At 42.3% G+C, this 17186-nt stretch overlaps 1 protein-coding gene across 6 annotated transcripts in view; it reads right to left on the reverse strand.

The window, feature by feature from the left end:
- HTT (huntingtin) overlaps positions 1-17186 on the reverse strand; it is a 204258-nt gene that overhangs the window by 97734 nt on the left and 89338 nt on the right. For all 6 annotated transcript variants that reach the window (XM_006128262.4, XM_075930826.1, XM_006128263.4 and 3 more), the window contains 8 exons: positions 15794-15996; positions 12354-12480; positions 11517-11644; positions 8860-8970; positions 7452-7529; positions 5509-5732; positions 2878-2956; positions 2564-2725 (listed from right to left, as the gene is read on the reverse strand). In XM_006128262.4, the coding sequence (XP_006128324.1) occupies positions 2564-2725; positions 2878-2956; positions 5509-5732; positions 7452-7529; positions 8860-8970; positions 11517-11644; positions 12354-12480; positions 15794-15996 (1112 nt within the window). The remainder of the gene's footprint in view (positions 1-2563; positions 2726-2877; positions 2957-5508; positions 5733-7451; positions 7530-8859; positions 8971-11516; positions 11645-12353; positions 12481-15793; positions 15997-17186) is intronic.

Raw genomic sequence — 17186 nt, forward strand, 5'->3', positions numbered from 1 at the left:
TGGGTTTTTCCCACGAAAGCTCATGATGTTGAGTGGGTGTGTCAGTGTCTAAGGTGCCCCAGGACTATTCGTTGTTAGCAAGTATGTTTGTAATAATACAGGCAAAAAAGATTTGGGTTTTTTTTTTTTTTGACAGATTCCTTACTAGGCAAATACATACAGAACTGAGTAATTAATTTAAAATACAAAAACATATTGCCCGCACCCTTCAGAAGCAGTGCAGATGCTTGGAAAAGTTAGAGATAACAAAGGAACTGAGGGAGAAAGAAGAAAGCTGGGAGTGAACCTGGAGGGTCGTGACTGTGGATGGGAGAAATATAGAACAGTTTTTTGGGGAGGAGAGGATTGTTAGCGAGTTGGGGAGTTTCCCCTATGCAGAGCCTGACTGACCCCCTACTCTCTTTTTTACTTAGTCAGGCACATCTGCTCCCATCCCCATGTGGCCTTGCATCCCCCTTCTCAGTCAGCCCCTGATTGGGTGCTGTCATGCTATTAGCTCCTGATCCTATGCCCCAATCTGCCTTCTCCACTAGTTCTGAATCCAAGTATGTGATGATCCCCAGCAGTCCTGTATGCCCTTCTGTCTGTGTAGGGTTCCCTACCAAGAGCCATTTAAATAGTATCCTGATGCCCGAACCACCACCTGGAAATTCAGTGGCATGGGCAGCAGGATACAAATAGAAAGTAACCGGAGGCAATCCATGGGCCCAATCAAAGTATTGGGCAGGCTGGATCCAGTCCCCAGCCTGTATATTCGCCTAGAGCAGAGCTGGGCAACATTTTAACATACATGGACACTCAATCATGGATTTAAAAGTAGTCATCCTTCTACAAAGGAATTTCACTACCCAATTACAGAGACACTGCTAAACAGTAATTAATTTACAAATTTGACACTGTTATCCTCAGCTTGAATAAAGACATTAACTGGTTGACGCATTAGAAAGCCAATTTCTCCTGCCTCTAACGTGCATTTTCACATCAAAAGCTACGAATGGGACACATCTAGTCCACTCAGCCTCATTAACACAGGTCCTACATTGGACAGGTAGCTCCGCTGTTATACATATATTTTGTTTTTTTATTATTTCCACTCCAATTCATCTGATGAAGTGGGTTTTACAAAAATATATACATTTATGAGCTTTCGTGGGTAAGTTTCTAATGTGCCACAGGACTACTCATTCTTAAAATTATAGAATTACACGGCTTCTCCTCAGGAACTATTGAATAAGCTATATATACACCAAGCAAAGGTTTATTCACAGAAAAAGTAAAAACTGTCCAAAGCACAGCAGCTCCTTTGCACCATCACCGGAGAGAGCGTGCAGCGCCCTTTATACCATGCCATGTGGGCACCCCTTCAGGGGTCACCAGAGCAACTCCCATAGGTGTAGTGCTGAGGAAAACACTTTCAGCACTGGCACATGTTGTGTGTGCTTACAACTACTGTGGAATGGATATCAGCAATCACTCACAGAAAAACGGATAATATCCTTACTACACCAAAATGTGCAAATTCTACACATTTGCACCAATGAGAATCCAGAGTAATTTTGTTTCCAGAGGATTCTTGGTTATTCAATGTATAAGTTACATGGTGATTAAATGATTGCTAGTGGGTATAAAATTTGGAAATTCAGACACACAGATCCCCATTAAGTATGCTTAGGAGAAAATTTTCTAGTTGATAATATTTACAAATGGCATCCAGCCAGAAAACCTAAAATTTAATCTGTTCTCATGTTGTTACATATCAGGTATATAGATTAAGATCTTTGTCTTTTGTGATTAAGTAGTAATCCAAATGATTCTAACCACAAACCATATTTTCCTAGTTGTAATTATAACATTCCTGCTTAAAAATCTTAACTATAATAAAATTATTTAGCAGTGTGATAGGCTGTTATATTTCCAAATGGAAGTTGATAATTTAGAAATGATTATTAAATTAATAGTTCTGCAGATTTAAACATTTACCCATATGCTAGAGTGCATGATAATCAAAAGGGAAAAAGATTAACCGAACTACAGGTTGAACCTCTCTAGTCCAGCACACATCTGGTAACATCAGTGGTTTGCATGATTTTAGTTACTGGATGTCCACTTACCATGGATGTGATCAAGTTTCCTGTGCTCCCATAAAGTTTGTTTACAGACACCAGTCCTGACAATGTGTTCTGTGCTGTTATTTAGTTCTAATTTACCCCTAAATGTCTTCTAAGAGCCCAGTAAGCAGTGGAAGTGTTGATAATGCTGCTAGACAATATAGAACCTCTGTGGTTCCAAAAATTGTCTGGTTTGGCACTGATCAGGGCACCAGGATGCCAGACTAGAGAGGTTCAACCTGTAGAGATAAATAATGATCTTCATATTCCTGTAGAGAGAAATATAATTTCTGTAATTTCAATTTTAAATCATAGTTCTCATCTATGGTGCTATTAGTAGGCCAAGGAAGGTCATTATTTTTACAGTAAGATTTTAGCTTGAAAGTGTCCCTATAAGAACTAAAATGGTCTAATCTATTATGAACTGTCCAAAAAGAGTAGACAGTTTGACTAACCTGGTCAGAATCTAGAAGACAGTAGTTAACACGTAGCTGAACCAACTGTGCTAGTAGATCTAAAACCTGTCTCTGTAGTTGTACCGATGTTGTTGTTGTATATTGCTTTAAAGCTTTTATAACAAGGGGTTCAAACAAGCGAATGTGATTGTGAATAGCATTCTGTGAAAAAGAAAAAGAAACAGTTTAAAGCCACATATTGCCTGTGAAAGATTCCTGTTCAAAAATGAACTGTTAAAATATAACTTCATGTGGATAAAAGGTAAATTTTACCCCTTCTTTCATTTTACTGTTTAAGTACATATTTTAAATACCTTGTCAGCACGATGTTTTGTTGCACTTGTAAGGCTAGTTTTCAGTTGCGTAGAAACTTTCTGCAGAACATCAAACCATCTATCAAAATAAAAAAATACAACTAAGGGATACATTTGAGAAAATTCTTACATGCACACTCCCTACTATTTTATTTACTAGCATTAGCTTTGTAATAGGGCTTGATTGTTTCAAGTATTTTAGTTAGCTAAGAGAAAATTAAAAATTCACTTTAAGTATTTTAACAAACAGATAATTAGAGTGTACAAACTCACTTATCTATGGAACATTTACTGTACATCAAGGGTAGAAGCAATGCAAACTTTCCTGTGTTATTCTACTAATATATTTGTAGCCTGACTAGCTGCAGACTTGAAAGGAGAATTCTGTCTCCATTTATTTGCCTCTATTAAGACTCAACATGAATGTCAATTAGCAAAAAATGATATTAATACAGTTGGTTTAAAGTTAATATTTATTATTAAATAGCAAATATATAACCTTAACAATTTCTTCTAAATATTAGAGATGTTAACATGTGGTTAATTAACATGTAACAACTGAAAAATTTCAGCAGTGACACGCAGCAGGGAGAGTGGGCTCCCTGGGAGCTGGTGAACGTAGAGAACCAATTTTAAGCTGGCTCACTTCATGCACAGGCTCCCACTTGTTTGCTGCCTCTGATACAGAGGGCGTGCGGGGAGGAGAGTGGGGAAGGTGGCTCCCCGGGAACCATTGTGTGCAGAGCCAGTTCCCTTTGTGTACCAAGAGCCTGCCTGTAACTGTGAAGGTTAATCAATGAGCCCAAATTCATCAATTAACCATGTACATGGTAACACTTTTGAATCCCTACCAAATTAAGATATATGCAAAGGCTGTATTTCTGCTTGACAGTACCAGGCAAATTAGTCAAAACAATAGTAAAGAATAAAATTGTGAGGCATGTAGAAGAACATAATTTGTTGGACAAAAGTCAACATGATTTCTGTAAAGGGAAATCATGTCTTACTAATCTATTAGAGTTCTTTGAAGGGGTTAACAAACATGCAGACATGGGGGATCCAGTAGATAAAGTATACTTCGATTTTCAGAAAGCCTTTGACAAGGTCCCTCAGCAAAGGCTCTTGTGTAAATTACATGGTCATGGGATAAGAGGGAAGGTCCTTTCTTGGATTGAGAACTGGTTAAAAGACAGGAAACAAAGGCTAGGATTAAATGGTAAATTTTCAGAATGGAGAGGGGTAACTAGTGGTGTCCCCTAAGGGTCAGTCCTGGTACCAATCCTTTTCAACTTATTCATATATGATCTGGAGAAAGGGGTAAGCAGTGAGGTGGTAAAGTTTGAGGATGATACCAAACTGTTTAGGATAGTCAAGACAGAAGCAGACTGTGAGGGACTCCAACAAGATCTCACCAAACTGAGTGATTGGGCAACAAAATGGCGAATGAAATTTAACGTAGATGAGTGTAAAGTAATGCACATCGGGAAAAATAACCACAACTATACGTACAGTATGATGGGGGCTAATTTGGCAATGACAAATCAGGAAAGAGACCTTGGAGTTATCGTGGATAGTTCTCTGAAAACTTCCACACAGTGTGCAGCGGCGGTCAAAAAGGCAAATAGGATGCTAAGAATTATTAAGAAAGGGATAGAAAATAAGAAAGAATATCTTACTGCCCCTATATAAAACTATGGTGTGCCCACATCTTGAATACTGTGTACAGATGTGGTCTCCTCACCTCAAAAAAAGATATTTTGGCCTTGGAAAGGGTTCAGAAAAGGGCAACTAAAATGATTAGAGGTTTGGAACGGGTCCCATATGAAGAGAGGTTAAAGTGACTGGGACTTTTCAGTTTAGAAAAGAGGAGACTGAGGGGGAGATATTATAGAGTTATATAAAAACATGAGTGGTGTGGAGAGGGTGGATAAAGAAAAATTATTAGTTCCCATAATAGAAGAACTAGAGGACACCAAATGAAATTAATGGGTAGCAGGTTTAAAACTAATAAAAGAAAGTTCTTCACACAGCATGTACTCAACCTGTGGAACTCCTTGCCAGAGGAGGCTGTGATGGCTAGGACTATAACAGAGTTTAAAGAGAAGCTAGATAATTTCATGGGAGGTTAGGTCCATAAAAGGCTATTAGCCAGAGGATACAAATGGTGTCCCTGGCCTCTGTTCATCAGAGGCTGGAAAAGGATGGCAGGAGACAAATCGCTTGACCACTGTCTTAGGTCCACCTTCTCTGAGGCACCTGGTGCTGGCCACTATCGGCAGACAGGCTACTGGGCTAGATGGACCTTTGGTCTGACCCAGTACAACCGTTCTTATGTACATTTACCACTTTGCTTTGTGAAGAAGTTTTGTTCTATCCAGAATACAGTGTTGTACCAAAGTTCAAATTAGTAAATATAAGATACATTATGGTATTTCAAAAGAATATATAAGAAAAGTTCCTGCTATTGACAGTATATTGTAATTTCAATATGTAAAAGACATCAATAAACTTTACAACAGTCCTGTTCAGGACTTACAAAGATTTTATGATTGACTGTCTGCAGCTAGAGTGTTTCGATAAGTTTTATGAAAGTCTGCATGCCACACACAGAAGGAAAAACAAAACAGTTACCCTGAAGCATCATGTTCCTGCTCTGCCTGTACCATGTTCCTTAGACTCGCGTCAGCAAGTGCCTGTGTAAAGTGTGTATAAGGGGCCATGAAGCAGTAATGATAAAGACCAGGCCTCAAATTAGAAGAGCCTAAACGCTGGACTTTGCCTTGAGATTTGCTGGGGTTTGAAGATAAGCCATCATATTGAGAAGCCAAGTTTGTTCCGAATAAAGTTTTCAGCATCTAAAGAAAAATGTGAAAAAAATGAACATTTCTGAAACTTTAATCCCCCACCCTCCCAACAAGCATTCTTTCAGTAACAGAGAAAGTTTTATATTGCCAGTGCACCATGGAAAAGGGGTTGGTGCAGCTTACTTTCTCCATTCAGCAAAAGAGGAGAGACTGAACTGTGACAGACTAAGACAGACTCACTCTTATCCTTGCTTCTACGCCAGTGCAGTAAGATACTGCACCTTACTCTGGCTAGATTACAAGGTACCAACACAAGGCACTCAACTCTGCAACTCCAACCCAGACATTTATATGTATAATCAGTTTGGTAAGACATTTTATGAAAACTTTTTTTCTATGTTTGTTCCTATGTTTTTAAAATAGCTTTTAATAAACTTGTATTTAAATATGAATGGAGTTTTATGGCTTGTTTATCCTGAACAAGATTATTTATTTGCTGTTGACACCAAGTCAAACATTCAATAGGCAAAATAAAGAAGAAACTTAATCACTTGTATTGAATTTGATTCTGATGAAAGCTACTTGTCTATAGTTTTATACAAAAATTGTGTTTTGCACCAGTAAACATCTTTCAATCCTGTCATTAGTTCCTATAAACTAATATATAACCTGTATCATAACTAGAGTTTTCCTTGTGGCAGATAGTATGTATAGCTGACTTGTGCTTACCTGCTAGGTCATACTAGAACACCAGAGACAATCCCTTTTGATCCAATCCAGAGTGGGCATATTTGGGAGTTTGCGTGGGACTCCAAAACGTATTAATTCTCTAATTGAGTATTTGATAAAAGTTAACTATTTTACTGCAAGTTTACATCTGTATTTTTTTAAATTAGAGCCAAATGTAGGTGCTAGATAAACCTCAACCTTTTTATACTGAAGGATAAAAAAAACCCATAAAAAGTATTTTACAAAAATAGCGTTGTTCTATTGAACCTTTAATGCAAGAACCAAATAATTTACAAATATCAGTGAATTTAGCCTCCATCTCACTGTAAGTAGAGCATCATCATCCTGTAGATGAGGAAACTGAAGGAGAGAAAAATTAAAAACCTGATTTCCAGAAGTGCTCAGCTTCTTTGGAGGGAGAAGGGCAAGAAATGGTCCTATGACTGATTGCAAAGGTCACACAAGAAATCTGTGAAAAAGTAAAAAATAGTACCCAGATCTCTCAACTCCCTATCAGTCCTTTAAACCAGTGGTGCGCAACCCATGGGTCGATGCCTTCCCAGGGGGTCGTGGCATGTTCCTGCCCGCTGCTGACCACATGGCATTGCTCCCAGGTATGGTCAGTTGCAAGCCCCACGGGGGCCGTGGATGGCTTACTGGAGGAATGTCACTGTCTGTTCCTGGCTGCTCAGTGCCGCTTAGATACGGCTAGATGGAAGCCCAGCTGGGAGACACCAGCGGTTTTGGGGGGAGTTTTTTGTCGACAACTTTGCCGACCGCCATGGGTCACGGCCGCTAAAAGGTTGCGCACCCCTGCTTTAAACCATGCTTCCTACTCTCAAATGTACTCTGCATCCAGATAACTGGAATAATTTGTTTCCTGACACTTAACAATGTAGGTAAGCATGTCAAGAGAAACTATTCAGATGGTACAAGAGGTTCTAGGACAAGTGACACTAGTGATTTAAAAATGGCGTAACAAAAGGAATCCTCAGTGCCACACTATCACTCCCAAAATTCAAACAAAAGTTACTTCCTTACCTGTTGTACACAAACTGTTGCCATCATTGGTTCTCTGTTAAAACAGGATTTCAGATATCCCAATATCTCTTCAACACACTAAACATAAGTTTAAAAGTAATTTAATCAATTTAAATGAAACAGAAGCTACTATTGCATAATTCTCAGACAGCAAAAAATGAAAAACTGCAGGCTCAAAAAACAAATATGTACCAGAAAGAAACCAGGAAATTACAACTTAAATCTACACTTTCATACAAACTTGTTATATGTCATGTCAAATATGGTCAAGTTTAACAGCCCAGTTAAATTAAGAACCGAAAATATCAAACTTGGGGGAAAAAGACCAACCCTGCTGATTTTCTTCAGTTAATATAAATATAGAATAATTATATGGCTATAATGAAAGTAAGATTCAAAAGGTCTCCAGCTTTCTTGGTAAGCAACATCACCTGTATTAACTTTAATTATGCAAAATTATTCAGTTTTTCATAAATTCTCTTTACACAGTAAACTCACTGTGACAGGGTGAGGCCCGCCTACCCCACCGAAACAGGCCCACCCTGTATTGACCCCGCGATTGCCTTCTCGCTAGTGGGGGCAACACAATGGGAGTTGCTCACGTGCGGGCTGTGTAGTGCCGCCGCGCGTCAGCTGAGCGGCGGGCCAGCAACCGTTGCTGAGCAACGCGGGGCGCACGGCCGCAGGGTAATGGCGGCCGGAAGTGACGGCAGGGGCGGAAGTGACGTCAGAAGCCCAGGGGGAAGGGAAGGGGGAGGGGGATAAAAGCCCCGAGGGAAGTGCCAGGAAGGGGGGAGAGGGGCAGGAGAAGAGAGAGAGGGAGGGGAGAAGGAAACGGAGAAGACAGTTGTAGGAGAGGCGCGAAGGAGGCGAGGTGGAAGCAGCCCAGGGCAGGGCACGGAGCCGGCGCACCGGTGGGTTAAGGGGACATACCCCCTCCGGTGGGACAGGTCCAGGAGACTCTGTCCTTAGGGCCCTGGACTGGGGTCTGGGAGTGAGGGTGGGCCCAGACCCCCACACCGCAGCCCAGTGAAATAAACTTTAGAGGCAGCGGCCATTCAGCAGCTAGCGAGCAAAAAGGGAAGAGAAGACAAGGAAGAAAGAAGGGGGGCGGGACAGGACCCCCACACTCACATATACACTTTTAATTTAGTGAAATGTAGACATTTCCTCCACAAATGGAAAATGAAAGAATCACCAAGTTGTTACTGTGATGAGGTACAAATCACAGAACTAACCCCAGCCACAATTACTTTTCAAATGTCATATGAAATAAAGAAACAACACCCATGAAGTTCACTTACTGTGCAACCCAACATTTTGTCATTGACCCCAATACCTGTCAGCCTTATCAAGCACCAATTAATGTCAAATATAGCTAATTTCACATTATATTAAATAAACACACCTTTCCAATGTCTTGAAGAGTTGCAAGTTCCAAAATTTGAGAGAGGACATCCAGAGCTGATCGCAGGAAACCTCCAAATTTTTCATTGTTGTTCTGAAGATCCAGTGTAACCTTATCAAAATAGAGGAGTAAAGGCATTAACCCAGCAAAGTTATTAGACAGTGAGGTGGAAAGTAGAGATGAAAAAAATGGGTGCTAGGAAAGTTGGAGGTCTGTTCCAAGTCCTTATCAGGCCGGATTGTGTTGCTGAAAGAGCTGTAGTTTGACTGTAGGGCTCACTTGTGAACTGGGTTGCAGAACTGGTCTTTAGGCCTGATGTAATTCCCATGGTGCCCAATAAACCCTTAGGTGCTGATAGGTACTTGATGCAGAGACACATGGGGACAGATACCAGGGAGTATTTCTCAGAGCTCTATGTCTGGGGTAATAAAAGTGAGCCCTCAACTTGCTCTGAGGTGTACAAATCTTGACCTCATAGAATGAACTGATGACACCTCTCTGCTATTATCTGAGTCAGCAGAGGAGGAGTACTCCGCTTACAAAGGGAGAGAAGTACCAGATGGAATAACGGAAACACACTCATGACTTGTACATATAGCAAGTTAGTAAGCAGCAAGCTTCAATATTAACCTACAGCACTGCAGTGGGCTTGTGTGAGATGCTGCTGCTGTACACTAGAAGTTCCACACTGTGACAAACTTTGACTTATTGACATTTTTAGTGCAAAGCAAAAGTATCTATACAGAAAGTTACTGAGCAGCACATTGGATCACTGCAGATTTACGCCCCAGTTTGCTGCTCACTAAGGGCTCATCTAGACTTCACGGAATGGTCAAAAGAGGATACGCAAATTCCGCAAGAATTTGCATCTCTTCTTCCGATTGCACTTTTGAAAGCAGAGCTTTTGGTGAACCCCTCCCCTTTATCGAAAAGCTACATAAACCTCAAAAAATGAAATGCTAGGAAAGCTCTGCTTTCAAAAGTGCAATCGGAAGAAGACATGCAAATTCCTGCTGAATTTGCATATCCTCTTTTGACTGTTCCGCGTAGTTTAGATACGCCCTAACTCGCTGTAGAGACAAGCCCTCCAACCACGTCCTGATTGGTATTGCTAATACACTCAGAACTGGTAACTGTACTTTTACTACAGATCATAGCGTAGAATCCAGTGCCACAGAAATCCTTTACTCCCTAACTCTGCGCAGAGTTTCGGCATGGGGTGTGCTAGTACTGGAGATGCACAAATGGAGGACATCAGAACCAAAGTAGTAGTTAACATCACTACAAGGTGTCAATACCTAAAATTTCCAAGGTACCAAAGAGGCCAGTCCTGGAACAGTGTCTGGTGACTTAGGCAGTGCCAGAGGGACTACTTTTGGGTATTGAACCACCCTTCTCAAAGGCAATTTGGGAGAATTTCTGGCTTCTAGGAGTAGGACTTGGTGAAGGAGACCTAGAACTCTCTCCTTTGGGGGCTCTGTTCTCTTCCCCAGAGGTTGTAGTACTAGAGGAGGATGAATTTTTAAGAGGTTCCCATTTCTGATCTGAACACAAGAACTGATGGAAAAAGTGAGGACAATTGCTAAGGATTTTCCGCCCTAGCCATTTAAGGATCTGATGCATGCATCAACATCTCCAGCAGAAGCTACTTCAGGTGGGATTTTTGCATTTTGAGTTCTTTGAAAACAATTTATAATAGTGCATAGTATGTGCCCCTTACCAAGCCAGACTAAGCACCAACTGTGCCCATTAGAGGACTCACTACCACTTTGTATACAAGGCAACTCTGAATTTAAATCATAATGGATGGACTTGATACCAGGAAAGTCCTACAGATAAAGGAAAAATTTTCATCTCCTCAAAAGAGGAAAAGAAACTATCAAAAATGATTAATATAATTTAATGACTAATTGCTACACACCCATCAATGTACAGCCCATTCAACAGGCTGTACCGTGAACAAGTAGTATAGACACTGCAAGTTCCAACTCCTAGCCAGAGTCAATAAGAAAGAATTAAGGGATGGCTGGGGGTTGGCCCATCCTTTATGTCTTCAGGTTGGAGGGATGAAGACATTGAAGGTGCAGATATGGCCTCAAAGGATATTGTTGGCCAAAAGAATATGAATTTCAGTATATACGAGAAATGCCCAACATTGGAATGAATATTTTATCTACTATGTATTTTAGAGACACAGCAACACCAGGTAAACCTTCTAGTGTGACATATTAAGTATGTTAAGAGGCGAGTAATTGGCTAATCATGTAGTCGATGCAATTTCTATCAACTACATGATTAGTCAACAAGGGAAGGTGCTCACTGTCCCAGCTCGCACTGGGTCTGAGACTGTTGCAGTTCTGCATTTTAAATGTCTCGGATCCAGCGCGATCTGGGATCCCCCACAATCTCCCTTAGACAGGGGCTGCTGCTCCAGCTCCTGGCTACTTCATGCCAGTCTCCCCTACCCTTCCTCCCCTAAAGAGGCAGCAGGGGGAAAGGGGAATGCAAGTAGTCGACTACTCACTTACATCTCTTTACAATATATTCAACAAGCGCTCAAATAACAAACATGTAAAGAATATGAAACTTACAACACTGGATAGTGTAACACTATCAGAAAAGAGTTCTCATTTCATCTAAAGGAAATGGTACTGTACCTTATAGTTCGCATGGGTAGCTTTCAAGACATCATATAACTTGAGATACGATGGAAGATGATAGAAACTGCCCAGTAATGATGATTTGCTTGTTGGAGCAGGACCTGAAGTATCAGTTTGCCTAGCAGCTTATTAAAACAGAAAAATAATCCTGAACAAATCAATGAACACATTAAATTAAATATGGATGAACTCTATGGAATATAATGAATCACTTTTAAATGCACTGTAAAATGAACCAACATATATATTTGAATGATTAGAATAAGAACTGTGATTTAAGCTCAGAGGATGACTCAAAGGACCAGAATTTACAGAACACCACCACAATATATCTGATGCCAATCAGCTACAAAGTAAGTCAATTAACTGACACAGGACTCACTAAAATAGTTATGGAGAACTTCCAAAAAGGAGAATAAACTTTGCTCCTTTTACTCCTGCCCATTTCTGCAATAGATACAGAGAAACCTGCAAGCTCTTACTTTCAATGTTTAGAGTTTTGCTTTTCAGGATCAGTCACTCTATTCTCTGAACAGGAAAAGAGCTTCCATTTTCAGAGCAAATATATAAACTAATTTTTATTTTTAATCAACAGTTTATGAGATTCAAAGCACAATTATAACAATGAGAGGCACAAATCCATACTGCTCCCAAAGAGTTAACGAGTTCTTTACGAAAAAGATTTGCCACTCAAGATTTAAGCACTGAAAATATTTTTACTTTCTTCTGACTGTATGCAGTCTTCCTCAGAATTAATGCTAGAATTTCACAGTAAAGTGAATTATGCAAACCAGTATTTCTTCACAATACTCCTTGTACACACAACCTCCTTACCTGGATTAATTTCACTTCCCTTTTTAGGGCTCATTGGTACAGATGTTTGTTCCACAGGTTCTCTTTCTTTTCCTTTCCGACGAATTGGACTTAGAGAAGGTGGGTTTGAGAGAGAAGGTAATGCTGCCTAAAGTAAAAACATTTGAAATAGTGTGGTATTTAACTCATCAGCACTTTCCCCCTCGTCTAAATAGAGACTATATTTACAGGGATATACACATTTAATGACTCCTGCCTTTTTCAACAATGGTTGCACCTAATCTTATTAGTTCAGAGATATGATGTTGTATAATTAAAATATGATCATGTAGAGTATTGTTACTACAGTAAAACTCCATTAGTCCGGCATCCAATGCTCCGGGACTCCTGATGGTCCAGCACCATCGGGAACCCAGAAGTGCTGGGGCAGCCGGACAGGCTTCCCCCATTCAGCTGCTGCTGAAACTGACCAGCAGCTGAATCGGGGAAGCCGGGAGCAGAGCAGCTGGGGTGCTGCCGGGTTGGTCTCGTAGCACTGCCCCTCAGGGCTGCGGGACCAACCCGGCAGCACCCCAGCCGCTCTTGGGGACGCCTGGGGCAGAGCAGCTGGAGTGCTGCCGGGTTGGTCCCGTAGCGCCAAAGGACAGCGCTGCGGGACCAACCTGGAAGGACCCCACCTGCTCTGCCCCAGGGGTCCCCGATTCAGCCGCTGCTGAAACAGATCAGCCGCTGATTCCAGGAAGCCCCGGGCAGAGAAGCTCTGCCCGGGGCTTCCTGGAATCAGCCGCTGATCTGTTTCAGCAGCAGCTGACTTGGGGACCCCTGGGGCAGAGCAGCTGGGGTGCTGCCGGGTTGGTCCCGCAGTACCGAGGGGCGGCGCTACGAGACCAACCCTGCAGCACCCCAGCTGCTTTGCCCCAGGTGTCGGGATTCAGCCACTGCTGAAACTGACCAGCAGCATCAGTTTCCCCAGCAGGCTGAATCTGGACGCCTGGGGCAGAGCAGCTGGGGTGCTGCCGGGTTGGTCTCGTAGCACCGCCCCTCGGCACTGCGGGACCAACCCGGCAGGACCCCTGGGGCAGAGCAGCTGGGGTCCTGCCGGGTTGGTCCCGCAGTGCCGAGGGGCGGCGCTACGAGACCAACCGGGCAGCAGGCGTCCCCAAGAGCAGCTGGAGTGCAGCTGGGTTGGTGCCGTAGTGCCGCCCCTCGGTGCTGCGGGACCAACCTGGCAGCACCCCAGCTGCTCTATTGCAGGCATCCCCAATTCAGCTGCTGCTGAAACTCACCAGCAGCAACTGAATCAGGGACGCCTGGGGCAGAGCCGGACTATCATGGGGGGGGGGGCTATGAGGGGTCTAGGGTGGCATCCCCTCCCACCCCACTCCAGACCCCCCTTCTGATAATCCGTCATATCTGATAATCCGGCACCCCGTGGGTCCTAAAGGTGCCGGATCTTCGGAAGTTTACTGTACTAGGGGGGAAAAGTAAAATAGTGGATGAACAGATAACCAATTAAATATTTCATTTAGCCAGTTAACTGTATTAGATACTAAAGGATTGGCAACAGCATGATTATTGGTAAGATCTAAGTTACATATTTACCTGGGTAGGAGACTCATCTGGTGGGATTAGAACACTTTTTTTTTATTAGATTTGCTTTAAATAACCACTCATCATATGGTTTACTGTCTAGGAGGTGAAATAATTACTAGAAACCTAAGGAAACTGCATTTCTGACTTCTTAAATCACTGTGGTGAAACACAAGTTTACTTTTGCTACTGGCTTGGTATATCTTGTACAAGAACCACCACGACTTTGAAGCGTGTCTGTCCCATTTCTCAATAGTTTGTCCTGAATCTGGTATTCTTAGCTGTGACCAGCCGAGGCATCATGACAGGAGGCCAGGATGCAATTGTATTGGAATGGAGAGGAGAATACAAGAGTATTTTAACGTTCAACTTTAGCATAAGAACTACAAAGATCAAGGGTTTTACTACTAAATTTCTTAAGGTTCCAGTAAGGTAAAAGAATACCAAAAACATACTACATTAAAACCTGCGCTATTCAGAACTTAAGCATCCAGAAAACTGTAGAAACCAGCAAAATTCTGATGCTGGGAAAAGCAAAACAAAACAAAAAGGGAAACTGGCACTTTAAGTGCCGGGCCGCTCCTTAGATGAGCGTGCAGCATGTACCTGGGGGAGGGACAAATGGCAGCCGGAAGCAAGCAGCAAGCATCCCGCCCTCTTCCTCTCCCCCCCCAGCAGGCCGCCTCATCCATCTCTGCCCCCTGGCTTCCACCTCCCTCGCCAGGCTGCATCCTGGACCCCCCCAGCAGGCCACATCCCGGCCCCCACACAGCTCCCACACCCCCTCCTCCCTACTTAGATAACCACAATTTTTAGGATACTGGCACACCCTAATCCCCGGGCATGCTGGATAACCCAGGTTTTACTGTACTATAGTTATAGCAGGCAACTCTCCCTCCCCAGATTTTAACAAAAATGGTCTGAATGGCCATTATGTTTAGTCTCAAAATTTAGCCTCGTTTAAAAAACCTTTCAAACTACATTCTATAAAACAAACCTTCCATTGTATAAATACTAAAAACAGCCCCTCTCTCTCCATTTAAAATGTGTTTGGGGCTATATAACAAGCCAGCCAACCACACCGAAAGTAGTACTTGGCACCAGTTTATCATGAGGGCATAACCCAGTGCTTTGACCTCTTTATAGGCTCCCCTATAATACAGAATATAGGTCAAGGTCTCTGCTCTAATGTTCAAAGTCTTCCACAGAATTAGTGTTGGTGACTTCAGACATCATCTCTCCTCCCATGACCACAACCTAGCTCCATGAGAGCTAAATTCTACAAGAGAAATTAAGCTGTCCACCAGCAAGGTGGAGGCTCACGCAGTAGACAGAAAATCAACTTGCTTCCCCAGAGGTAGGAATGACCAGGTACTTCAATATTTTCGAAACTAAATGCAAAACATTTTTTTTTACTTGATATTCTCAATCAATTCTCTCAATAAGCAAATACAAATATTTTAAAAACTGTTTACTCAAACTATTTGAAGAAAGGAAGACTGTTATTTATATATTCTTGGAAGCATTCAAATAATATGGTAATGGCTAAATGAGACAGAGGGATCAATAAACCCTGCTTAGAACCAGAACGGTAACATTGCACTCATAGGGCATATCCACCCAGCACATGGAAGACAGAGAGCATGAGATGCTAAAAATAGGAGTGAAGACACAGCAGCGCACAACACATTGAGGATGCTGGCTAGTTATTCACGTTGTTAACCCTCACAGAAGTCCATAATGCCATGTTTTCACTGAACTCTCCACCAAATAAAATATTTTGGATGCCTAAATCTTCTCCGAGTGCACAGGTCAACAGCAGCTATAAATCACAAGCATTTTGGAGTAATTTAATGTAATAAAATTCATACCTTTATTGCTGAGCCAGGAGCAACATCATCCACTACATGAGCACATATATTAATTGTCTTCAGTAAGTGAGAGAAGAGTTGTTCTACCAAAGTAACAAGAGTTCGGTCAGCCAAAGCTGGCCATGGCTCCTCCTGTTTAGCAGCACCTGGATTCACATCATCTTCAGTAGTCCAGGGGTTTTTCAAGGATTTGGGCGCACTTGCTGAAATAATAACCCATTACTTAAAACTGGTGTCACATTGCACTCTATACTTCACAGTGATATTATTAGGATTATAATAATCATAACAAGTTAAACTATTATAATCATGTTATGATATATTTTTGCAAGATAAATTGTGTGAGATGTCATTGGGATGTCAGTATTTTTCCATTGACAAAGGGCTCCTGCCATATGCAAAAGCTATATAAAGCAGGGGATTGACATCATCTTGGCTCTTCACTACCTATTCAAGAAAACTCAAAGACTGAACTAGAGAGTGTGCTGGAGAATGTGCTAGATTCAGGCTAAAGGGATTTTTGGTCTGTGAACGGAACAGCTGGGGATTGAGGCCTTGGGGGTAGGGGGAGCGTGAGTGAAGTCTCCTCCTGCACTGTAAGGGGCTCAGCACTTGAAGTCAACTACCAGCTGCTGCTCAGTTGGCAGTTGACTTTATGTGCAGCACTCCCTTGTAGGGCAGGGGAAGGGAGCCAGAGACTTCATGTGTTCCCCATCCCCAGGCCCTGATTGACCTGAGGGGCAGCAGGGGGGAGCATGGGAAGTCTCCTCCCTCTGCCAGCGGGACGGGTACCTAGTAGGGTTGCCAGATGGTTGAAACAAAAATACCGAACACCCCCCCCCCCCCCCCGCAAAAAAAACCCCACCACACCAGGAAAAAATTCTGTTGAAGGGAGAAAAAAAGAAGGGGGGGGGGGGGGGAGAGACCAAAGTTGTTGAGAAAATAAATACATACATACATAAAAGACTCTAAGGACTTAAGCCAAAAAACAAATTAAAATAAAACAGCATTAAAACAGCATGTCCCATTTCAAAGTGAGTGCAAAGATAGGAACCGGAGATCGGTTGAGCACTAAGACCCAGGGGATTCATTGCTTCCCCTAGGTCTTTTGGCCAGCAGCTATTTTGTGCCGGCAGCCTTGGGGAACCAGATAAGCATGGGGGCTGGGGTCAGAAGACTGGGGGTGTTAGGGGCGGCTTGGGGGGGGGGGCCAGGAGCTGAGTGTTTGTAGGGTTGCAAGGTGCCAAGCATTTTTGCCTCCTGGCTGCGGAAAAATTCAGAAAATACCAGACAACTTCTCAGGTGTCCAGTATTCTCTGAATTTTTTTTTTTTTTTTTAAACCAGACAGGAGGCGAAAATACCAGACTACCTGGCAACCCTAGTACCTAGACG

Source organism: Pelodiscus sinensis, chromosome 5 (assembly GCF_049634645.1).
Source record: "Pelodiscus sinensis isolate JC-2024 chromosome 5, ASM4963464v1, whole genome shotgun sequence".
Lineage (NCBI taxonomy): Eukaryota > Metazoa > Chordata > Testudines > Trionychidae > Pelodiscus > Pelodiscus sinensis.